The 17851-nt window shown below is 34.8% G+C and overlaps 1 protein-coding gene across 16 annotated transcripts in view; it reads left to right on the plus strand.

Annotated features, from left to right (window-relative positions):
- The window catches only part of WNK1 (WNK lysine deficient protein kinase 1), a 142598-nt gene that overhangs the window by 61496 nt on the left and 63251 nt on the right, over positions 1-17851 (plus strand). For all 16 annotated transcript variants that reach the window (XM_081311644.1, XM_081311645.1, XM_081311652.1 and 13 more), the window contains exons 3-4: positions 6633-6853; positions 8804-8961. In XM_081311644.1, coding sequence (XP_081167770.1) covers positions 6633-6853; positions 8804-8961 — 379 coding nt within the window. The remainder of the gene's footprint in view (positions 1-6632; positions 6854-8803; positions 8962-17851) is intronic.

A 17851-nucleotide genomic window follows, 5' to 3' on the forward strand; every position in this document is an offset into this window, starting at 1 on the left:
ATATCTTTTAACAGGTTCCTTAAAATTAATTGCTGGGATAATGAAAGCAAATCTTTCACAATCTTCAGGATATAACCTTATAGAGAAAAAACAGTCTTTTAAATCTATTACCATCAAGCTATAATCTAAAGGAATGGCTGTGGGGAGGGAAGTCCTGGCTGTAATGATCCCATAGGCTGAATTGCCTGATTTATTGCCCTTAAATCCTGTAGTAATCTCCAATTTCCTGACTTTTTCTTAATAACAAAAATAGGTGTGTTCCAAGGACTAAGCGTTGGTTCAATATGACCAGCCTGAAGTTGTTCCTCAACTAATCTATGAATTATTTTAAGCTTTTCCCCTGAGATGGGCCACTGAGAAATCCATATAGGCTCCTCTGTGAGCCACGTGATTTTTTCAGCTGTCTTAGGGATCGGGGAAGTACTCAGGGCCCCTAGTAAAAATTTTGGTCTGGAGTATTTACTAATCTTTGTCGTGGAGACTGGCTTGTAAACAGATATTCTTCCTGAAAGGTCTCCTTATCATTTCCAGGAAAATATCTCTGATTAACTTCCTCAACTGACCTTATAGAATTTGGAGTAACTAATAACAATCCCATTCTAGCTAAAATATCTCTTCCCCATAGGTTAGCTGGTAAAGACTCTAATACATAAGGCTTAAATATTCCACTGTTCCCATCAGAATCTTCCCAACAGAGATAGTTGGCACTTTGAGCAGGCTGTGAAACCTGTCCTATTCCCTCTAGGTTAGCTGGTGCTACATGCAAAGGCCAGTTCCTAGGCCAAAACCGACTGGACAATACCAAGCTATCAGCTCCTGTGTCAATTATCCCTAGGAAATTTTTATTATTAATTCTAAGTTTTAATAAAGGGCGTTCTTGTCGTACTAACTGGGACCAATATACTCTGTCCGGCGGTTTAGAAACTGAATCTACCGGCAGGTGCCTTTCTGAGACACAAGGCAATAATATTAATTGAGCAAAAATATCCTTTGGGGTAAGCCTTAGGGCATAATTGGATTTTACAGTAACATATAACTGCCCTTTAAATTCTGAATCTATTACACCAGGTATTACCTCAATGGCTCCCTTTAAACTATCACGCCCCAAAATTAAACCTACAGTATTTTCAGGAAGCGGCCCGAAAATCCCAGTAGGGATTTGTTCTGGCCCCATTTTAGGATCTAATTCAACTGTCTTTGAAGGTCCTAAGAAAACTGTCTGTGATCTCTGTCCCTGTCCCGGTAAAAATCGCGGACTGTCCTGGTCGGCGCCGCTAGTGACGTCACACTGTGCGACTGTTCCTGGAATTCCCGGGCTCCCGCTAGGAGGGAACCATGGCGGCGAGAAGGCAGGCGAGAAGGCAGGCTGATCCGCGCCATCTGAATCCTCCGCGTGGGGTTTGGCTTTTAGTGCCTTTGTCTTTAAACAGCTCAAGGGAAAGGGAATTAACTTAGCCTCAGGCTGATTTTCCATTTGAATAGACCTAACAGCTCTTTGAATGCCTTTTAAAAGGTCTTCAGGGGGCCATGAACTCTGGCCCATATATTCAAAAAGACAAACTTCTAGGGCTGTCCAAGTTTTCTGTATATTTTCTATACCTCCAGGTATTTCAGTAGAAAGACAGACTCTCTGTAACTTTCTTCCTAATTTCTCCCAAGTAAGTAAATTTGGAGACTCTTGGTCACTAAACCAAGGACAATATTCACCTACAATCTTTAAGAATTGTAATAACTGAGTTTTCTTTATCTGTTTTCCTTTCTGATTAATTATACTGTCTAAAATAGTCAGATACATTTCCTTATCCGTAGAAGTAGAATTTCCCATTTTAAGTGATTTAACGTCTCATATCTCCAGGTACTTTTGTGACCCAATTGTCACCTCTTCCTTTATCTTTATTTTTATTCCTTATCTTCCTTTATCTTTATTTTTTTTCCTTATCTTTTTAGCGCGCGCTCCCACTCAATCTAACTAATCTAGAATGCCCCCCTCGTGGGCGCCAATTCTACCACGCGGCCTGCGCAGTGGTTTCATTAATGAGGTTGTAGGCATAAAGTTAGTTAGAAGAGATCGAAATAAAACACACAGACAGTACCTTCTTTATATTGCTAGGTCCGAGACGGCTCACCTCCCTGGTTCCCGCCTCTAGCTGCCCAGCAGGGCAGCGAGGATTACTCTGGGCTAGCAGGAGAGAGAGAGAGCGAACACGCCTGGGAGTAGCCTTTTATTTGGGGAACAAGAGATTCAGGGGAGAATCCCATCCAATGAAGGTTGAGGGGGGGCTGCACTCCAAGGTCAGGGTCAGTGATTGGGTCCCCGGGGTCACTGGTCAGGCACACCCCACACGGATGGGCTCTCTCATCAGGAAAGGGTCGGGAAAGCTTCGACACAGCCAAAGCGCCTCAGGCCCTTAACGGGAGTCACCCAATCACGCGTCAGAATGGCCCCCGACAGTTTCAGGTCTTACATATAAGTCTTTAATCATTTTGAGTTTATTTATATGAGGTACTATGGGTTGAACCCAGGACCTCACACATGGCAGACAAGTGCTCTGCCACTAGGCCACAGCTCCAGCCCCCTTAATTTTATTCTTCTGTGTGTAGATATCCAATTTTCTCAGCAATTTTTACTGAAGACTGTACTTTCTCCAGTGCTTGTTCTTAGCACTTTGTCAAAAATAGCTTGGCTATAGATGTGTGGGTTTTCTTTTAGGCTATTTCTCTTCCATTGTTCTGTGTGTCTATATTTATACCAGTAGCATGCTGTTTTGATTATTGTACCTTTGTAATATGTTTTGAAGTCACGTAGTATAATGCCCCCTGCTTTGTTCTCTTTGCTCTAGATTGCTTTGGCTCTTCAGAGGGTGTGTGTGTGTTTACATAAAATTTTAGGATTTTTTCCCTAGTTCTTTGAAAAATATCATTGATATTTTGATAGTGATTGCTTTGAGTATGCGGACATTTTAACAAAGTTGATATTCCCAATTCAGGAACAAGGGCTGTTTTTCCAATATTTTGTGTTGTCTCTTCAGTTTCAGTTTCTTTCATCAATGCTTTAGTTTTCAGTGTGTAGTTTTGTTGTCACTTCTTTGGGTATATCAGATTTCAAGGCTTTGTTTTTGTAGTAATTGTAAGTGAAATTACGTTGTTGAATTCTTTTTTCAGATAATTCAGTGTTTGTGTATAAAAATGCTGCTTTTTTAATATGTTGATTGTTTGCAACTTTGCCAAATTCATTTATTAGTTTTAATGCGGTTTTTAGAGTCTTTGGTGCTTTCTAGGTCTAAGTTCATGCCATCTGCAAATAATGACAATCTGACTTCTTCTTTTTCAATTTGGATACTCTTTTTCTTTCTTTGGTTTGGTTTCCATATCTGGGACTTCCCATACTAGGTTGAATAAAAGTGGAAGTGGGCATCCTTCTCTTATTGCAGGTCTTAGAAAGTTTTCAGCTCTTCCCCATTCAATATGATGTTAGGTGTGGACTTTTTATATGTAACCCTTATTAGGTTGAGGTATAATGCTTCTATTCCTAATTTGTTCAGAGTTCTTAAATATGAAGGGAAGTCAGTTTTATCAAATGCCTTTTCTATATCTACTGAGATCATCATATGGTTTTTGTCCTTCATTTTGTTGATGTGGTATATCACGTTTATTGATTTGTGTATGTTGACATGTCCTTGAATCCCTGGGATGAATCCCAATTGAACATGATCTGTCTTGGTAAAGTGTATATGATTCAGCAGGAATTTGTCCATTTTGTCTATGTTATTAAATTTGTTGTGTGTTCCTAGTAGTCTTTTATGATCTTTGCGTTTTTTAAAATATTTTTTTAGTTGTCAATGGACCTTTATTATATTTATATGCAGTGCTGAGAATTGAACCCAGGGCCTCACATATGCTAGGCAAGCATGCTACCACTGAGCCACATGACTCTAGCCCATGATCCTTTGTATTACTGTGTCAGTGTAATAACTCCTTTTTGTTCTGACTTTTGCTGTTGTTTAGTCTTTTTTTTTTTTTAATCTCTCTAGAGTTTATCAGTTTGGTTTATTTTTGTTTTTTTTTTTTTTTATTTCGATAGTACTGGGGATTGAACTCTGGACAGTCTACCAGTAAGTTATATCCTCAGCTCCTTTAATTTTAAAGACAGGGTCTCATTAAGTTGCCGGAGTTGCCCTCAAACTTTAGATCCTTTTTTCTTGCCTTCCTAAGTCAGTAGGATTATATGTGCACCAGCACACCCAACTGGTTTATATTTAAAAAACAAAACAAAACAATTTTTTTATTAATCTTTAATTTTTTTTGTCTTTATTTCATTTATTTCTGTTCTTCATAGTTTCTTCTACTTGTTTTTGGTTTGGTTCTTGTTTTGTTTAGTTCCTTGAGGTATGTTGATAGGTTTTTAATTTGCCATCTTTCCACATTTTTGATGTAGGCATTGATTTATATAAATTTATCTCTTAGTACTGCTTTTGCTACATCCAATACATTTTGGTATGTTATGTCCATTTTCGTTTATTTCAAGACATTTTAAATTTTCTTTTTAATTTCTACCTACTAATTGTTCAGAAGTACGTTAGTTTCCATGTTTTTGTATAGTTTCCAAAGTTCTTTTTGTTTTTGAGTTCTAGTTTTACTGCATTGTGGTTGAAAGAAATACTCGGATTTTAATTTTTTTAAACAGTTGAAACTTTTTTGTGTGGCCTACTATATGATGCATCCTGGAGAATGTTCCATGCTATTTAAGAGAATATGTACTCTGGTCTTAAGGTGAAGTTTAACTTTGCTGTTTCTTTGATTTTCTGCCTATATGTTATGTCTATTGCTGAAAAGTTTGGTGTTAAATTTTTCTTCTATGATGTTAAAGTGTCCCCCCCCCCCGCCCTTTAGGTGTATTAATATGTGCTTTATGTTTAGGTGCTCTGATATTGGATGCATATGTATTTATAATATTTTGATGTATTTTTAATCTGTAAAATCTACCTTCTGTTAGTTTTTTTTTTAATTTTTTTTTATTTGTAGTTGGACACGATACCTTTATTTACTTACTTATTTATTTATTTTATGTGGTACTGAGGATCGAACCCAGCACCTCACATATGCTAGGCGAGTGATAGCCCTTTTTGTCAGTGTAATAACTCCTTGCAAATGAAATAGAATTTCATTTTAGTTCCACTGGTAGCTTTTCAGGTTTTTTTCAAAAATTGAATTATTACTGTAGAGATCGCATTTATATTCTTAACTCTTCACAATTTAGTGTTCATACTGTACATTTTCATGTAAAATATATAAAAAAAAAACCTTTACCCAATTCATTATTCTTATTCCTTTTGATTCTTGTTCTTGATACTGTGATTTTCATATAATGCACTTACATATTTTATAGGCCCTCCCAAAGTGTTGGAGATTTTCCTTTAAGTAGTCTAATATATTTTAAAGATTGTAAGAGGAAAATCTAATCTTGTATGTTTAACATTATTAGTGCTTTTCATTTTCCCCCTTTATGTTTCCAATAAAATGTGCATCAGAATGCATTCCCCAGACTGTATCTTATTTGCAATGAGTAGCATTAGAAATTTCTATTCCTTTCTGCTAGCGTTGCCTGGGTTGCATAGACTGTGTCTCAAATATACGTATTTCAAAGGTCAACTAGAGATTTGGGCAGAGAGAATATGCAGAATCTGCTTCTACTTTTTGGAATTTTCTCCTTTCAAGATTTCCACTGTCAATAGAACTTTCTGAGGTGATGGAAATTTCCTAATATATGCATTGTCTAAAAGTGTACCAATTGTTACATGTGGTTTTTGAGTGTTTGAAATGTGGCTATTAAAACTGAGAAACAGAATTTTTTATTTTAGTTACTCTACATTTAAATGTAAATTGTCACATTTGGATAGTGGATACTTTCTTGAGCAGACTGTCCTGGCAGAGTTCTGGTGGACAACAATGTCTTTGATGCTGTGGATCCTAAACTGTCTTTTCTTATCTTGATTTTAGCTGACCTTATAGTCATACTGGGACCTTCTCTCCAGTGAAAAGGTATAGAAAGTAGGAATCTCAAGCATTGCTTTTCCTCATCCTTGATTGAATTCACCTTCAAATTGTGACTGAGTTTGATTGCTCTTCAACACCATTAAATCATTGTTTTGTATATTTTTTACTAGAATTTATGAATACATTTACAACAATTAGGAGCTGCATCATTACCAGAAGTAGAACTCTACCTCTTAGTCATTTTAATAGGCAGAACTAACTTTAAGGAATTCATTTTTGTGTTTTGTTATTAAGATTTTCTTTCCAACTGCTAATTAAATATTTTGTTCTCTAAAATAGTTGGTTATTGCTAATGCTTATACAGCCAACTTGATCTCCTATTCGTTTACAAAAAAGTTAGTTACCTAATACTGTAGCTGTTCAGATGAAAAAGTACTTAGAAGAATTATTTTTCTGTTTTTTTAATAGAATTTTTATTTCAAACTCTTTAACCTTTCTAAAAGTATCGCTAACCAGGTTACTGAATCTTAATATTCTAAATTTGATATTCCCATCTCAAGTATGCTAGAATTTAATGGAATTCTTCAAAGCAATACTCATATCATTGATAACCTTTTTGGTGTACTTTCCTTTTCCAGGTACCTGAAAAGGTTTAAAGTGATGAAGATCAAAGTTCTAAGAAGCTGGTGCCGGCAGATCCTTAAAGGACTTCAGTTTCTTCACACACGAACTCCACCTATTATTCACCGGGATCTTAAATGTGACAATATCTTTATCACTGGCCCTACAGGCTCAGTTAAGATTGGAGACCTTGGCCTGGCAACCCTGAAGCGAGCTTCTTTTGCCAAGAGTGTGATAGGTATGTTTCAAGTGTACCTTGGAGCCTGTCTAGCCTTCTGACATTACTTCTGTTTAGATACCTGACCCTGTCAGAACTTTTCTGACATGAAATAAACCTTCAGAAATTTATAGCTTGAAACTAGAAGGTGATCATTTCTACTTATGAGATGTGGGGTTCTGTATATTTATGCTTTTATAATCATTTTTAAGATTATTGGTGTTTTGTAAATTACATGGGGGGAAGTAAGGTGAACTTTGTTGACAAAACCTCATGTATCAACCTTATTGAATCATTCTCTCGATACTTAATATTTTGTGTACTATTTATATAGTATGTTTAGTATATCACTTTCTTTGTTAATGAAATGAAATATAGTTTGACATAAAAAATGTACATTGGGTATGTATTTGAAAAGACCTATCTTTTTAAAACTTTACTTAAATATATGAAAATATGACAGTTTATTCTGAAAAGTTGATTTTATATATTATTTTCTAACTTCCACTCTTCCAAAATTACAAGTATCCAAAATAGATTTTTCAACCTTAGTACTATGGACATTTGGGGATGGAAAATTGTTGTAAGGAACTGTCTTGTGCATTTTAGGATTATTTATCAGCATCCTTCTGCTTTTTACCCACAAAATACCAGCAGTAACACCTTCTGTCCACCTACCCCTAGTTGTTATAATAAAAAATGTTTGTAGACATTGCTCTTTGGGGGGAAAAACTGTTCCTTCTTGAGGATAAATGATCTAAAGAATAAGGCTATCCTTTCAAACTTTTAATCATGTGTTAGTCATAATTGAAAAAAATATGTTTTGAGCTCTCTGAAGCAATTATCATAATATAACTTGAAACCTTCACAGACATTTTACTTCACGCCACACAAAAAGGGCATAATAATGAAAAAGAAATTAACTGATTATTAAGTAGGTTGAATCCTAAGTATTAATAGGAAAGGCAAATTACTGATGTAATTTGCTCACAACAGTGTGCTCCTTGGAATGTTAGTAACTAGGATTTGAAATGCTATTTTTACATTTTCTTATAATAATTAACATGATGAATGGAAAAAAAGTTATTTGAAGCTGATTTCCTTTTTGCCATCTTCACCAGAAATCCCTGGCCCAAGATAATTTTTATTTTCTTTGTTTTTACCTAATGGAAGACTTAATTATTCAAAAGCATTGCAAAACCTAGTCCTGTGGGATTACACACTCTTGCCCATAAACCAGTCTGTATTTGAGTTCTATATTTGTGCATGCATATATTTTGGGTTTTTTTTTTTTTTTTTTTTTGCCTCTAGGATGTCCCTTACTCTATTTCCTGTATCTGCAGTATGTTTGTATACTGCAGGTTTAATGGTAAGTATGTGAAATAAAGGGCTCCAGTGAGTGACCTTTATAATCAATTGCATTTTATTTTATTATCTTTAAAAATGTATTGAACATTGGTTTTTCACTGCAAGGCCTCCTTTAAAAGTGAAAATGATTAGGTGTAGTGTTAATGACATGAGACTTATCTGTAAATGTTCACTTTACAGTTATTGTACAGTAGGGGGCAGACAAATACTTAATCTTTTTTAATCCATCATATATAAGTAGAAGCCATTATATCTGCTTTGTTCCCTGCTAGTTTCTTACCACTTCTTTCCATTTATTTTCTGTATTTTATATTAGTTTATCTCTTAGCCAAGACTGTGCTCTGACATTGAATTATAGGGATCCATTTAAAACCATACATAAATAATCAGTTATTGACCCTGTTAAGTTTCTTATAAAGGCCTTACAGTGGAAGATCTTCTATGAGATATTGGATGGAATAGACTGACTAAGAAGATGTCCTTCCTCTTTTTCCTCTCCCAATTTCTTCTCTCTCACAGGTCAACCCCAGTGCTTCTTCCCCTTGGTGAGTAACAACTGCGCCTTCTGCTTGCATTGAGTCTGAATCGTTCTTTTAATTTAAGGTACTCCAGAGTTCATGGCCCCTGAAATGTATGAGGAGAAATATGATGAGTCCGTTGATGTTTATGCTTTTGGGATGTGCATGCTTGAGATGGCTACATCTGAATATCCATACTCGGAATGCCAAAATGCTGCGCAGATCTACCGTCGAGTGACCAGTGTAAGTTTTTCTAACTGTTAAAGGTACCCAAGCTCCGTAACATCCAACCATGCCAAAGGGAACAGTAGAACAAAGTATACCAAATAAGATTTTGGGAGGGGGAAGTGTTGAGGTATGTGCAAGGCATGTGAGGGCAAACATAAAAGAACTACCAATTTATTCTATTCCTCCTTGCATTCTCTTAAAACTTTATTATGAGACATACTTTATTTTATTTTTTACTTTTAGGAGGACACAATATCTTTATTTTACATTTACGTGGTGCTGAGGATCGAACCCAGTGCCTCATGCATGCTAGCTGTGCACTCTACCACTGAGCCACGAACCCAGCCCCCGACATACTTTATTTTTAAAACCATACTCTTATCACCTACTTTGCAATCCCCTATTAATTCATCTGAGCTCTCATTCCCTCCTACTGCATACATAGCTTAGTGCTTTGTCAGATTAATTTGTTCACAGATTTTTCTCTGAATGGCTTGATTCGGTATGTTAATTTATTAAATTGCATATGACTACCCACAATAATTAAGGTATAAATTAATAGCTTATTATGGTTTAAATTATCCATGATAGTTCATGTATGCTGACAGATTATTTCTTTGAGCTATCCAGTTAAAACCTGAAATCTAGTTGTTTAGGGCTTATCATTTCATTTTACCAGTTATGTACTTCATCATCTCTAAAAAGATATAGTTCTCTTCTAACATACCCATATTATACCAGAGAAAATTAACATTAATTTCTGGATCATATACCCTAAATGTATTCAGATATTTTCCCCATTGTTTCAGTGATATCTATTTAGAGTTCATCTTTAAAATAGGTTCCATCAAGGCTCACAGAAGATATTTTGTTGTGTTTTAGCCTGTTACCTTCATTTTCTGTATGCCATTAATTCACTGAAGAATTTAGATTAATTATTTTGAGGAATGTCATAATTCTGAATTTATCTGTTTGCTTCTTACAGTTTAACTTTTATTCTTTTCTCAATATTTCTATAAAGAGAAGTTTGTCTTAAAATAGTTATGTCAATGATGTAAAACTAAGTTTTTTCCTTTTATTGGCACTTACTTGAGTATACAGTGTAGTTTTCTAGAGTCTATATGAAATTGCAGAAGTTGTCATAGATACATTTGTCTTCTATTAAACCATACATTAAAAAGAAAAGCAAAAAGCTTTTTTTAGTTTGGAAAATATTGGAGTTTAAAATTTTAAATGTTTTATATTATAACATACTTTCACACAGTTTCTAAGTTTTAACTTCTAACATGGTAAATATCATTAGTTACAACACACAAAAACCTGCGGGATCCCCAATAATTTTATGAGTGCAAGGCATTAACAGAAGTTTTGAGAGCTACTATTCAAAAAGCCGTGACAAAATTTAGGCTAGACAAGAACAACTAAAAAGAGGAAAGATTTATTTTGGTTCAGGGTTTCAGGAGATTCTGTCCATGGTCAGCTGGCTCCAAAGCAGAAACATGGCAGAAGAGCATGGGGGAGGAAAGCTGCCCAGCTCACAGTAGCCAGAAGCAGAGAGAAGAAGGGATCTGAAAAAGAAAAACCTTTCTAGGGCCTGCCCCTAGTAAACTGCTTCCTCCAACTAGTTTCTACCTCCCTGTGGTCTGTTCTGCTGTTCATAGATTAATGCATTGCTTGCTTCCTTACCTGATTGAGTGGTAGCTAGATAGATATACAGAAACATAAATACATGCTAGAGATGGAATACAGGGTTGCTTTACCATTAAGCTGCATCCCCAGCACTTTTTTTTTGGTACTGGGGATTGAACCCAGGGGCACTTACTTTACTACTGAGCTACATCCCCAGTCCTTTTTCAAAGGGACCAGGGGTCGGGAGGTGAGAAGTGCTGGGGAGTGGCATTGGCCAAATTATATTATTGTGTGCATATATGAATATTTAAAAACAAATCACAGGGCTGGGGTTGTGGCTCCAGAGGTAGAGCACTCACTTGGTATGAGTGAGGCACTGGGTTCCATCCTTAGCACCACATAAAGTAAAATAAATACATTATGTTCACCTATAACTAAAAAAAAAATATTAAAAAAGAAAAACAAATCACAGCATTATGTACAACTATAATGCACCCCTTCAAAAAAATGAATCCCTCTAGCCCCCCCACCCTTGCCCCAGACAAAAGATGAAGACTAACAAAAGATGATATTAAGAATTTTATGCTGGACATTGTGACCCATGCCTATAATCCCAGCTACTGAAGAAGCTGAGGTGGGAGGATCACAAGTTCCAGGCCAGCCTGAGTTATTTAATAAGACCCTGTCTCAAAATTTTAAGAAGATAGTGGTCTAAGGCCTTGGCTTCAATTAAAAAAAAAAAAGGAATTTAATTTATACTGGTTTTGATATAAGCAACCCGGAAGATTTTTTTGTTTTATTTGTTTTGTATTGGGGATTGAACCCAATGGCACTTAACCACAATACCAAAAAGAGATAGCAAGAAAGTTCAACCAGTTTAAGTGAGATGAAAATATAAATTCATAACATAAAATACTTCTGTGTAAGATAACACACAGTATGAAGTAAGTTAGATGTGAAATCAGATTTTGGCAATGAGAATAAATAAGGCTTGCATCTAAGAGGTATTCTAAATGAATAACTCAGGTAATTAAAGATGAATAACATATATATTCCCTGTCCTCAGGACACTAATATAGAAGATAAATGTATAAACATAGTGAGTACTTTAATGAAAATAGCCACTAAGAACATTGGAAACAGAATGCTTAACTCTACTATGCATTAGAAAGGGAGAAATAGTCATAAAAGTAAGAGGCTATTCTAAAAATGACAATAGTATGAATGCTGTAGTTTCAAACACCACCATAGAATACCTGAAGGAAAGGCAAATTGATCAAACAGAGTGAGGTGTTATCTATCACTAAGATTTCCCCTAATTTAAATCTTGTCTCCTGTCAGAGCAAAGGTTTAGGTATCACTAATTAGGAGGTAAACTTGTAACTCTCCATATATATTTTTTGCTGTTATTATGTTATTTTGTTTTAAATATGACCTTAGATTTTTGGAAGGAGAAAGGAAGAAACAAGTTGAAATTATGGCTGTGGGAGGCTGGGGTAACTAATTGATACAGGAATGTCTAGGTTTCAGTGAGATCTGGAGCCTGATATAATGGACATGATAAAGAAAGGGGGTTTTTGTTGTTTTTTCTCTTTGAGATGAGGTCAGGTATTATGATGTTTTGGGGGGACAAAATATTAGCTTTACCATCTGCCTATCCCCCGGGGTGGTGGAACATGCCTGTAATCCCAGCAGCTCAGTAGGCTGGTACAAGGGGATCATGAGTTCAAAGCTAGCCTTAGCAACATCAAGGCACTAAGCAACTCAGTGAGACCCTGTCTCTAAGTAAAATACAAAATAGGGCTGGGATGTGGCTCAATGGTAGAGTGCCCCTGAATTCAATCCCAATACCACCCACTCCAAAAATAAAATCACATCCCTGCTTCGCTTGTGTTGTCTTGAACAAGTCACCCAGTTTCCCTCTACTTTGTTTCTTTATCTGTCTGTTAAAAAAGATACTCTTAACTCCCTTACAGATTGCTTACCTTATACTGCTACTGATAATAGTTCCTGGTTATTTTTTGTGAAATATGAGTAAAGTCGTCTTCTAAGGTATAGACTAGGAAAAAAAATGTCTTTTAAGGATTAATAATAAAGTCTTAAAATAATGTTGTGGATTTTGATCTACTCAGGAAATAATAATCATTGAGAAACAGCACCAAGCTCCAGAATTCCTCTTTAGTGTTGGTAAACACTGTTGTATAAATCATTCATTGTTTGTACTCATTTATGTGTATGTAAGGAGAAAAGACCAAGTTATCACTTATTTCTTAACAAACTAGTAGCTTATATGCTTCGTTAGTTCTCAGAATTCTATATTCTCAGTTCTGTGAACTAAGGTTTGAAGAGTGGAATATAGTAAGCTATGTATACAGTTGAGTTAGGCTTCACAGGAGAAAAATTAATTTTATTACTATCCTTTCCGCTTGACAAAGTTCATTTAATTTTTTTTTGTTTTATTTTTGGTACTGGAGATTGAACCCAGGGGCACTTGACCATTGAGCCATATCCTCAGCCCCCTCCCTCTTTTGTTTTTTATTCAAAGTTAGGGTCTTGCTGAGCTGCTTAGGACCTTGCTAAGTTGCTGAGGCTGGCTTTGAATTTATGGTTCTCCTGCTTTAGCCTCTCAAGCCACTGGGATTACAGGTGTGCACCACTGCACCCAGCCTCATTTAATTTTTCTATGTGCTAATTTATAAACTAGGACCAAGAAATATACTGTGAACATTAGCTTATTTAAAAAGTTGTGGTTTGCATGGAGCTTACATTCACATGTGTTAAAAAAAAAAGGTGATAATTGTTAAAATTATAATAAGGTTTATATTTGGAATTTAGAAATTGGGTTTGTTTGGTACCAGGGATTGAACCAGAGGGGCTTAATCACTGAGCCCCTTTTATATATTTTTTAGAGACAGGGTCTCACTGAGTTGCTTAGGGCCTCACTATGTTGCTAAGGCTGGCTTTCAACTCTGGATCCTCCTATCTTAGCCTCCCAAGTTGCTGGGATCACAAGCATGCGCAGCTGGCTGGGTTCATTATTTTGACAGTGAATTCAGTTATTTGTGTACCTGAAATATGTGACTAAATACCAAATCTGAAATCTTTATGAAAATAAGTAACCAAGTAATGAGAGAGGAAATATAAGCAAATAGATTCAAAGTTGAGGGGAAAATGCCAAAAGTTGTTATGTATTAAAGTTAATTTAGATCAACATGTTTTATGAGTGATGTTACTGAACAGTCAAAGATGGTGTAACTTTGGCCAAATTACTTCTGAGCCTTAATTTTCTCCTGAGAGTATGGTAGGCCTAATTGCTATACCACAACTAAGATTGTTGTAACAAGCAAATGCTTTGAAATTGTATAAAAATGTCTTTGAAAAAGTTTGAAAGTAACTATTGTATTTCATATGTAACTAAATTACCTTTGAAATGTCTGCCATCTTAATAGCTTCTTAATGTTTCCAAATGATTTAATGGGTTTCTTCCATGAAAGATTGGGAAGTTTAATAATACTCAAGTACATTGTTTACATAAATTTCCAAAATCTTTCATTTTAGAATTTTACTTCTTTTATTCCCTCAGATTTTCAATAAAGTCATAAATATTTGACAAATTATTCCATGTAAAATCTGATAACATAATCAAGTTATAGGCTTTCAGTAGTTCTTAAATTTGACTTTCAGTGAATTCTTTTACAAGTTGGTTGATCTGATGCTTTGTACTTATTGCTTTTATTAAATCTTAAAAGATCTTTGAGCATTTGATTGATTGATTCATTCATTCATTGATTCTCTGAATGGCATAAAATGTCAGGTCAAGAGTTTTAATTAGAAATAATTTTTTATTGTATATGTCTAATAAAAATGTGCATTTATGTTTTTAACAGCTTTATTGATATTTTATATGGTCTGATTTACCCATTTTGAGTATATAATTCATTGTTTCAATTGATCTATTGATGGTACTGGGGATTGAGCCCAATATGGTTCTACTTCTGATCTACATCCCTAGCCCCTTTTTCTTTTTATTTTGCGATAGGGTCTTGCTGAGTTGCCCAGGTGGTCTCAAACTTTCCAATATTTCTGCCATGGCTTTCTAAATACCTGGAATTATAGGCAATTCATTCATTTTAATACATTCATAGATAAGTGTAACCATCATCACAGTTAGTTTTAGAATAATTTCATCACCTGAAAAAGAAATCCTGTACCTTTATTCTCTTACTTTTTATGCCTCCGGCCCAGCAACCACTCACATATTTCTTTCTCTATAGATGTTCCTATTTTGGATAAATGAAATCATATAATAGATGGTCTTTAACGACTAGCTTCTTTCAGTTAACATGTTTTCAAAGTTCATCTGTGTTATAGCAAGTATTCATATACTTCCTTCCATTCTTTCTCCCTCTTTCTCTTGCCCTCTTCTTCCCTTCTGCCCCCCGTCTCTCTTTGTGGTTCTGGGGATGTACCCAGGGCTTCGTGCTTTCTATGCAAGCACTATACCACTGAGCTATATCTCTAGCCCTTTCATTCCTTTTTAAGGCTGAGTAATATAATACTGTGTATATACATGACAGTTTGTTTAGTCATTTATCCATTGATGGACTTTTGGATTGTTTTTGCCTTTTGGCTGTGATGAATAGAGCTGCTATGAATATTTGTGTACAAGTTTTTCATTGAATATCTGTTTTCAGTTCTTCCTGGTATATACCTAGGAGTGGAATTACTAGGTAGTAAGCTTACTCTGCTTAACTATTTGAAGAACTTGTTTTCCAAGCAAATGCACTATTATATATTACCATCATCAGTGCAAGAAGGTGTTGATTTATTTATTTTATTCTTAATTAACACGTAATATTTGTACATATATTTGAGATGAAGTATAATAATTTTGTTTATCCTTGTTGGCACTTGTTATTATTTAACTTTTATTCTAGCCATTCTGGTAGTTTGAAGTAGTATATTACTATGATTTTGGTTTCTATTTCCCTGATCATTAAAGATGTTGATCATTTTTTTCATATCCTTGTTGAATGTATGTCTTTCTTTTCATTGGAAAAATTTAGATCAGATCCTATACTCATTTTTAATTGGATTTTTTTTAGTATTAAGTTCTTCTCATTCTAAATACAAGTTCTATAACAGATATATGGCCCCTGCTTTCTAAATACCTGGAATTATAGACAATTCATTCTTTAACTTTTTTAACTTCATTATTTCAGTCTTTTTTTTTTTTTTTTTTTTATCTCATGGAACAATTGCTTTGTGTCTATTCTGTTCTTATAAGAATACCAGTCATTGGGTTAAGGGCCCCCCTACTCACAGGTGACCTCATCTTAACTAAGTTAACCTCTGCAAAGATCCTGTTTCCAAAAACACATTGTTAAGGTTACTGGGATTAGAACTATATCATTTCTTTTTGGGGAATGTAGTTTAATCCTGAGACTCTGACTTAATCCAATATATATTCAAGTCTTTTCTATATTTCAGATTTTTTCCTAGATCTTGGTATTGAATATTATTCAATCAAACACAGTTCTTGTCTCTAAAAAGCTCTAAAAGGAGAACAGACAAGTAAATAAGATAGTTACCATACTCTTTAAAAATTATTCTAGGGATAAGTATTTAACAAAAGCACATAGGAGTGGTGCCTCATTGAGTTTGGACAGGTACCAAGTGTTGCATGTGAGAGATGCATAGATTTGTATGTCTATTAGGTTTGGAGGTAGGAAAACAAAGAGGCAAGGGAAAACGAAGGAAAGAAAGCTTAGACTATTCTAGAGCATTGTGCCACCTTAAAAGTTTGGTAGGTGATGCTAGGCACAGTGATACACACCTATAATCCCAAGGATTTGGGAGATGTACAAGCTTTGGCAGCTTGGCAAGACCCTGTATCAATTTTTTTTTTTTTTTAAGAGAAAGAGAGAGAGGGAGAGAGAGTTTTTTAATATTTATTTTTTAGTTTTCGGCGGACACAACATCTTTGTTTGTATGTGGTGCTGAGGATCAAACCCAGGCCTCACACCTGCTAGGTGAGCGTGCTACTGCTTGAGCCACATCCCCAGCCCCCGTATCAAAATTTTTTAAAAATTCAAAATAGAACTGGGGATGTGGCAGTAGTAAAGCTCCCTGGGGTTCAATCCCCTGTACCAAAAGATTTTTTAAGAAAGATTTTTCTGCTGATGATCTGACAACCTAAGAAAGCCAGCAGAGTCAACGGAAGTCAGCTAAAGATGTTAGAACCCACAGAGCAATAGCAATAATAATAAAAATAATCAGGAAAATATAAATTTACATGTAAAGAAACTTGAAATTGGGAAGTTTTTTCTAGGCAGAAAAATAATTATAGAACCATCTAATCAGTTTGACTATGTCAAAAAGCAGCAATAAACATCCAATCTCAAGAGATGACGTGAATAAAATATTTATAATGTAAGACAAGGAATCAATAGATATAATATATAAAGATATGCTTTCACTTAATGCAAGGCACAAATTCCTCAATTTTAAAAATGGGCAAAAGTAATGAACAGACACTTCCAAAGAAGAAAGAAAAATGACCTACAAGCCTGCAAGTATCAAAAGTTTTTAAAAGGCATTCGATTTTTCTTTGTAATTCCCCTTTGGATAATTTGTATCCAAGAGCTAATTAGAAATGTACCAAAGAGTTGGTTTAGTTTTTATTAAAATGGCAAATTAAGCAATTTTCCAATATTAGTGGGCTGAATAATAGAAAGAGTATATTTCCTGCTCACGAGTAGTACAACATATAAGAATTTTCAGAATTTCAAAGAACATCTATTTAACACCATGTGTAGCTTAAGTTCATTTTTGTGATACTGAGATATGCTCATACACATCTATTTGAGTCAATATAAAGTATCAGAATTGACAACCTTTGACCTTGAGTAGGCTTTCAAGTTTTAAATTTTGCTTTTCCTCTTATTTTCCAGTTTTTCTGCAATGAACTTATTTCATAATTAATATAAAATTACTTTTGTTTATTAATTGTAACTCATCAACTTCTGTTTAATAAGGCACAGTAGATTTTGGCTTTACCTTATCCTTTAAAAGAAGATACTTCTCATGTTTTATAAATATGTATAACTATTAACATTAAAGTTGTCACAACCAGTATAAAAATGGGATAAATAACATTGTAACCAAAAATAGAAGAGAATTGAAAGAAAATGTGCAGGGTTAAAAAAAAAAAAAAAAAAAAGAAAGATTTTTCTGGCTGCAAGGTGGAGAAATGAATTTGTGAGGAAAAGAAAAG

The sequence above is a fragment of the Spermophilus citellus genome (genome assembly GCF_964194105.1).
Source record: "Spermophilus citellus genome assembly, chromosome: 10".
Taxonomy (NCBI): Eukaryota; Metazoa; Chordata; class Mammalia; order Rodentia; family Sciuridae; genus Spermophilus; species Spermophilus citellus.